This window comes from Sinocyclocheilus grahami, unplaced genomic scaffold (assembly GCF_001515645.1).
Source record: "Sinocyclocheilus grahami isolate Dianchi unplaced genomic scaffold, SAMN03320097.WGS_v1.1 scaffold1362.1, whole genome shotgun sequence".
Classification (NCBI taxonomy): Eukaryota; Metazoa; Chordata; class Actinopteri; order Cypriniformes; family Cyprinidae; genus Sinocyclocheilus; species Sinocyclocheilus grahami.
In genome coordinates, this window is record NW_015506541.1 from 102,307 (window position 1) to 110,101 (window position 7,795).

The window sequence follows — 7,795 nt, forward strand, 5'->3', positions numbered from 1 at the left end:
CAAGTATGGGTCACCATACTTGGCCACATGTCACGTCACTATAGCAATGTATAGTTTGCAAATGTATGTCCGGAGGGTGTTTGAAAATAACATCATCCACATTAAATCCAGCCTTAAATGCAACCAATAGCGTTAACACAAGTGAAATGAAATACATTTGCTGAGGTAACCATGACATTTTATATTGCTTCTACAAGCCTTTGAGCTCTTTTATCATGACTCGTATTTCAGGAGACTTTAGCGCTTTGCATCACAAGGCAGTGCTGTACCGGGTGAGCTATCGAGCAAGTTTACTATGTCAGAAAAAACATATTATGGACCTGACTATGTGATTATTATGTGAAAACATCAAAATGTATTACGTATTAGCTCATAACATAGTATTGCGCAAGGTACCATGTGAAAATAGGCTTTTCACAATCAATAATCTGTCCTTGTAATCATAATTAGTTTGAAAAGGAATATAAGTTGTTGGTGCTTTACTGCCACTAGTGTTCACTGCAACTAGACACTGCAGTGAGTTGTATATAAAAGTATGTTTTTGGAGTTTTGCAAAAATGTAGGAAAAGGCATGTTTTTCCAATCATGTTCCCATAGTAGATCATCATTGTGTTCTGTTCATACAGAAAACTTGCATGCTATGCACAGTATACGTACTATATACTGCAGAAACAGCAAGTGTAGTATGTTAGTGTGCTATTCCGAACATAGTCGCTTCTCTATTTCACGCTTGTATGCCAGTGTATTTCAGCGCTAGCCAACTCTACTGGCACGCTACCTTGTAAAACAGGTTAGCTCAGTGGCATCAAAACAAAAGTTGGCGAACACTGAATCAAACAAGTACTCAAGCAATTTATCTCCATCTGATCCCCCCATTCATTCATTCATTCATTCATCTGTTTTTCGCTCTCTAGACGTTACTAATGCGGACGCTAAGCTGGTCTCGGACACGCCCCCTGTCCCGCCCCCTTTCCTCCCGGTAACTCTCCTCCAGTTGCATTTTCTCCATATTTTCTCCACTGCCTTGATGTTGCGGTGACCGGGTGTTTGGAGGTGGGGCTTGTTTGAAAAGGGGTGGGGTCTTGGTCTTGGCAACCTTGTCAAAGAAGGCAAAATCAGCTACATACTTTCCGGAGGGGGAGAGGGAGACGACAGGTGGAAACTCGTAGCCCCACAGGATCTCATCGGGCAGGTAGGAGGTGCGAACTTGGCAGGTGGCCGAGGTCGGCTCCACAGTGGCACTCATGATCACAAGCAGCTCAAAGTCAGCCAGCTCCGGATCCGTCCACCCACCACCTTAGAAAGAAAGATTCACAGTGAAACAGACAGCAGAAATTCAGTAAAGCATAGTGTAATTCCCATGTTGTCCCAAACCTGTACGGCTTTCTTTCAGTGTGGCAAATGAAATAGTACAGCTCTCAAATCTCATTTATGCTCGAACATAAGCAAACCTAGTCACATCCAACAGATTTAGAGTGGGATTTTTTTTGGAGCTTGTCTATTTTCATTTACATTATCTTATTGAATATAACTTAAATATTCTTCAAAGAATATTTATAATGTCATATATACTTTATACAGTATATTAAGTATACTTAATGTGAAATCTGTTCATTAAGCCTTCTCCTTACTCCATCTAGATGTGTATTAATTAATAATACACATAATTATTAATCAATTAATTCTTTTTCATTCTTAATTAAATTAAGAATTCTTAATTCAACTTATTTATTTTTTCTTTATGTATACTATGCAGGGTTATTTTAGTTAACGAAACTAAAACCATGAAAAACATTTCTGTTCCTTGAAATAAAATAAACATTAACTGAAATAATATAAAATAAAACTAAACTAGAACTTTTTTTCAGCTTGTTGTCAAAGCGACATATCTCATTTTCAATTAATATTGATGTACTAAAATAACTCAAATTAAAACTGAAATAAAAATGTATTTAAAAAAACTATATGGACATTACGTAAGGAAAATTATGGCTCACCAGCAGAAATACAAATGCCTTCACTCGTAAACATGCCATTCACCCACTGACACACACACACTCACAGTCGCACACACACCTGCATCAACATCCCACATTCAGAGCGAGAGACTGTCATCTGTGAAAACAGTCTCTCCTTTAACCCAGAGCCTGTTCTGCATTCTGGGAGCAAAAAACATGGGGTGTCAAAACCCACAAACACACAAGATCATGCTCACAAAAAAAAAGTGTTTTACAGTGGCCCCAAAAAAAGTATCTGGACACTTGAGCCACATTTAGAAATGTCACTGCAATGCATTATAACATTTTAAGTTTAGTATAATTTATTTTACAGAAAGACAGCACAAGAACTCATTTTAGAGAAATGTGTTTGTATTGTTTTATTGTTAATGCTAAACCAGCAGATGACAAATGGTGTGATATTTTCTAATGCAATGACATTCGGACAGTAAGAATGGCATTAAGCATTCAAAACTGTTTTGGGCCAGTGTATATACATCATAAATTAATGCAAATACACTGACGTGTATTAATTATCAGCATATGAAGATATTCTTTGGTGTCGTTCACACACTGATCATGGCAGAACTCAGTGGAAAGATCCTCAGGGGATGTCAGTGTTTACTAGCGGGCAGATCTGATGTGGCCTCTCACTGTGTCTTTAAAGAGTTTGAGGAAAAGAGATACTTATATATGGGTCAATCGTACTACATACATTTTCATGTCCCCATCAAATATAAGTTAATATACTGAATAAAGGAATTCAATCTTATTAGTTACCTTTCTTTTATCAGTTTGTATGTATGAATATGTAAACATAGGGCTAAATTTGATATGGACGTGAAATTTTTATAATGTCTCTGGGTGCTGCAATAATTTCTAACATAGAAAAAACTCTTAAGATATATTTCAATCTATCAACAATATAATATTGGTATGTATACAAGTAGTGGGTACAAAACATCTTTTGTGTTCCACAGAAAAAAAGAAAGTCATACACGTTTAGATTGACATGAGGGTGAGTAAAGGATGACAGAAATGTCATTTTGTTTGAAGGTTTCTTTAACACAATGTTGAAAAAAAACTGACCATGTGATAATCTGTTTTTCTGCAATACATATATTGTTGGGTTTTCACACTTTGGTTTACTCAAGAACCAAAGCTCTTTCAGTAACCATGAAGTGAACTTAGTTCAAAATGAATAAATAAATAATTAAAAATAAATCTTTTTCCATTTGAGTTTTCATAGGCCACATGTTTTGACCCATTTAATTGGACTATATATTTTTTAAATATAATTTTGTGATTATTAAAAATATTCAAACAAAAATAAATGAATTTTATTGTATAGCACAAAGATAAAATTCAGTACTAATATTTGCATATTAAATTCTTCATTTTCAAAAGTTAAAACATCAAGCTTAAATTTTGATGGTTTGCCTGCAAATAAATATATGCGTTGCCGGTTTAAGAGTGAAGTGGCACGGTGTTCATTTACACGTGTGCATATTATAATACAGCGTTTCAGCATCTCAAAGCAGCTCGATTCTCAGTTAATGAACCAAGGCTAACTAAGATGCTAAAACTCTGTATCTTTTAAATTAAATCGCAGCTTTCATGATTTGATGATTGCATTCAGCCCTATCACAATATATGTTTTCTATATATCATGCAGCCCTAGTTTGATACCATAAGTAAAACACAGTCTCTGAGTCAAACACACACACACACACACACACACACATATTCATGAGTGAACATCTTGTTCTGTGGTTCATATAGCTTTATGCTGAGTTGTCACAGGGCTCCCGCAGAGGCCCATGTCTCTTCTCCTCAGCCTCTTACACAAACACAATGCCACATTCAGTGGACTGGCACACTGTGTATTTAGTTGTTGTTGTTTTTCTATAGATTCACACACACTGGTCCACTGTGGGCGCACATCCATACACATGCATTTACACACAGCCACTCAGGCACATACAGATTTACACTGTAATGCAGCGGCACGCTTTCGGACACGTTTTTAAAACCGGTGCCAGTTTCTTCATTCATATGCAAATGTACTTCCATTGGCGCATTCTGAATAGCTATTTCTACTTCATATTCAGGTTTTTAAAGAAACATTTTACGTCAATATACAAAAAATATTAAAACAAAAATAAAGGAATTTTATTGTATAGCACAAAGATAAAATTCAGTACTAATATTTGCATATTAAATTCTTCATTTTCAAAAGTTAAAACATCAAGCTTAAATTTTGATGGTTTGCCTGCAAATAAATATATGCGTTGCCGGTTTAAGAGTGAAGTGGCACGGTGTTCATTTATTTTTCCCAGCATGATTCAGATTTTGACATTCAAACCTGTGAAAACCTAAATTGAAGGGAGATCGGTTTACATTTAGTCTCATTATCATTGAATTTGGAGGTACCCAGGGCTTGAAGTGGGCCGGTACACACTGGTATGCAGTACCGGCACTTCAATATTTTAGTCTTTAGCGTACCAGCACTTTTTCATGCGTACTGGTACTGAGTCAAATCGTCAGTGTCTGGGTGATTAGAAATGACACTATAAAGCACCCTACCCAGGAGGTCATTTGAAACGGTAAACTTCTGGAAAGTTCAAGATTCCAGTAAGGGAATGCATTAGTAATAAGTAATAAGTTCAAAACAGCGCTAATGCAAAGAAAACACAGATGATTTCATCAGAGATGGCAGAGAGAATAGTGACTCGCGTCCAGATGGCAGTAGATTATTCTTTTCAGCGTGTATTTGGCTTAAAAGCACGAGTGTTTTATAATGAATGCTGGCTGAAGGTGTTTTAGATTATGCACTGGACAGTGGTTTAGTTATTCTGAATGGATCTGTATAGTAGCATGTACAGTCAGGTTAAGGCAGCAGGTTTAGTGGTCTTTTGGTGCCTCCCTGCGGTCCTGTTTGGTATCGCAGCTTAACTGGTCCTTATTTATAATAAAAATGCTCTAGATAATTTTCTTTCTTTCTTTCTGCATTATATACATACAGTACATTGGGAATTATGAAAAGTAATTAATTAATTTAAAAAATATGTGGGGGGGGGGGTTCCTCACTTATTTTTTTCCACTTCAAGCACTGGAGGTACCTCAATAAACAATTACAGCAGCATCGAAAAACAAGCTGCATTGGCTGATGGTTGGTTGATTACTTCTGATGCTAAATGTTATTATTATTGCTCAAGGACTGAAGTAAGGACTGGTGGGATGACAACTGTCCTCCACAAATTCACAGATGATGAGTGGAAGACACATTTCCACTTCCGAAACTTAGAGCTCAAAGAAAATCCTAAGTTCCCAAGTTTTTCTCACTCATAATTACAACATTGTGGTGGTGTTCATTTTCGTTTAACCTATAAATATACAAATGCATCATTACATTTTGTTGTGGACCAGCAAGCAACAACCCAGAACACTTTAGCAACCACTAGCAATTCTCTAAAAAACACCCAGAGCACTCTTGCAAATGCCCTAGCAACCTACCAAAACACCCTAGAATCATGGTAGCAAGCTTTGGGCAGGCAAACAGTAAATGTACAAATCTAGTTCACATCTATCCTCATGATTAATTAAACAGAGGCAAAATGGAAACATAAATTGAGCCACTTTGGCCTGCCACTTGATTCAGGTGTGAAGTGTCAGTGGAAACAGGGCACCAGCGTGTACTAAAAGTTCCAAAACTTCCTGAACCTTCTGCCTGCAGCATGACCTCTGCGCTGAAACAGAGCTTCTCCGGTGTCTTTGACACTTCTCCCCACACTGCTGTTTCACGTTTCTCTTGTGTAGCACTCTATCCTCAAAACAACTCTGCTGGAGCCACGGGGGTCGGTGCCCAACCACGCTGTCCCTGTTCTCGGGTGTATCCTACTGACAGTCTTCATCTGCCACCATAGACAGTGCCATCTCTGCAGTCCCCCACAATCACAAAGAAGCTAAGATTAGATGTAGGTTTTTCAATGTGCGCAGAACCAAAAAACATGCATTTGACAGACTTTTTTATTGAAAATAACTTTCATTGCATTTATGGTACACATGGTCATGGGTTCAATTCTCAGGGAATGCGTGAACATCAGTTCAACTGATGTTGAACATTCAACATCAGTGAACATCAGCTTAAGTTCATGCACTCCTTGGGAATCGAACCCACGTGAATTTGGCAGACACTTTTATCGATAGCAACTTACATTGCATTCATGGTATACATGGTCATGGGTTCGATTCCCAAGGAATGCATGACCAATAGCTTTGCTAGAGCTATGCTCTAATGTTTGAGCTATAGGAATCTCAAAATTCCTGTGATGTGATCTGAGGTTTGAATCGTACATATATGAGGAAATGGAGTAGTGGCATCTAGTAATTCAAGCTCAAGGCTGGTAACCAGATGGTTGCTGGTTAATTCACAAGAAGGAATGGTCCATGAGCCAACAGAGCAAAACTTAAGGTTGAACAAGCTGAAACTATGCCTGTTCTGTTTTACATCCACCCATTTGGCAGATGCTTGACCCAAGACCTTGGCAGAGCCAGCACCGTGCACTTCCATTTGCACTACAGTGATACCAGTTCAACTTACAGTAGAAAGTAATGAATACTTTTTTCTAATGGGACGGTTCTATGCTTAGGATTTCAAGCACCATTTTGGAATTTCAACATCTCAACGTCATATTTTATTGTTCTAGTTACTCTCCTAGTTCTCCTAGGCTTGCGTACCTTTGGCAGCCCAGGCCCTCAGTGGGCTGTTGTCATCAATCACATGGTAGAAAGTGAGGGGCAAGATGAGGAAGGGGCTGTCACTGGATGTGTCCACTTGGAAGGCTACATTCCTCTGTTCCAGACGCACTGTCTCACCCTCTTTAGTCTGTGAAGTCTGCAACAGCTTACCTGTTACCTGAAGAATCCCAGGAATTGGACATATAGTATGATAAGTTGTACATATGTTGGCCCATCTTTAGATAGCACCCGTCGACGGCGTCTCAATGCCGCAGGTCCGTTTTCTGTCGAAGCCCCACCTCCTCCACCTAGGAGTGGCTTTAGAACATCTGTCTGTGTCTGGGAGTGGCAGACCTTCTGTGGGGAGGAGCTACGGGAAGAAGGGGGCGTGGCTGAGGTCATAGCTAGAAGGGAAGAGAGAGATGGTTTAATATCATTAGTCTAATTTCTTCTAACTTCACGCAGACCTGAGCTCAAGGGTTGCAAGAAGATTGGCTACCCCTGGTTTAAAATGTGCATGTTCACTATTCATGGTAAATTAAAAAAAAAATAATAATAAAAAGTTGTTATTTTTAGCACAGATCATTTATGTCTTGTGTATAAAACTCTGCAAATTATCTCCGCTAATTTATGCTATTTCTGCGGTTAGATCTGAACTTCAACCAGAGATTTAGAACTAAGAGCTTCATAAATCATTCATGCATTAAAACTCATCATGATGTAGTGGTTTGTGTTCAACATGCAAACAAAACCAGTTTCTAAAATGCACAAGTGGCAAGGCTTTCTTCGTTCAAAACTCTAATTAAAGACTGCTAAAGCTTTAAGCACACAAGGCTGATTCTTTCATGGAAAAGAGACAGTCTGTAATTAGGTTAATGTTCAATTATGACCAAACACTGAGATGATCAGACAATGATCAACAGCTAATACAGCCCCACATAAAAGTGACTTTCTCACAATTAGAGTTCAATGCCATGAATTTTACATTTTACAGTATCTTGGTGAAGCATAAAATAAATCACTGTTTCTTTTGTAAGTGATTCACCATGTAAAGCAGT

The 7,795-nt window shown here is 38.1% G+C and overlaps 1 protein-coding gene across 1 annotated transcript; it reads right to left on the reverse strand.

Moving 5' to 3' along the window:
* Positions 1-6: 6 nt before the first annotated feature.
* On the reverse strand, positions 7-6,933 carry LOC107569585 (ATP-sensitive inward rectifier potassium channel 10-like; the record flags this gene model as incomplete). The annotated part of the gene is made up of 2 exons (XM_016255701.1): positions 7-1,296; positions 6,738-6,933. Coding segments are annotated over 2 exons (582 nt in total), but the record flags the coding sequence as incomplete, so codon positions are not given.
* Between the last annotated feature and the right edge of the window lie 862 nt (positions 6,934-7,795).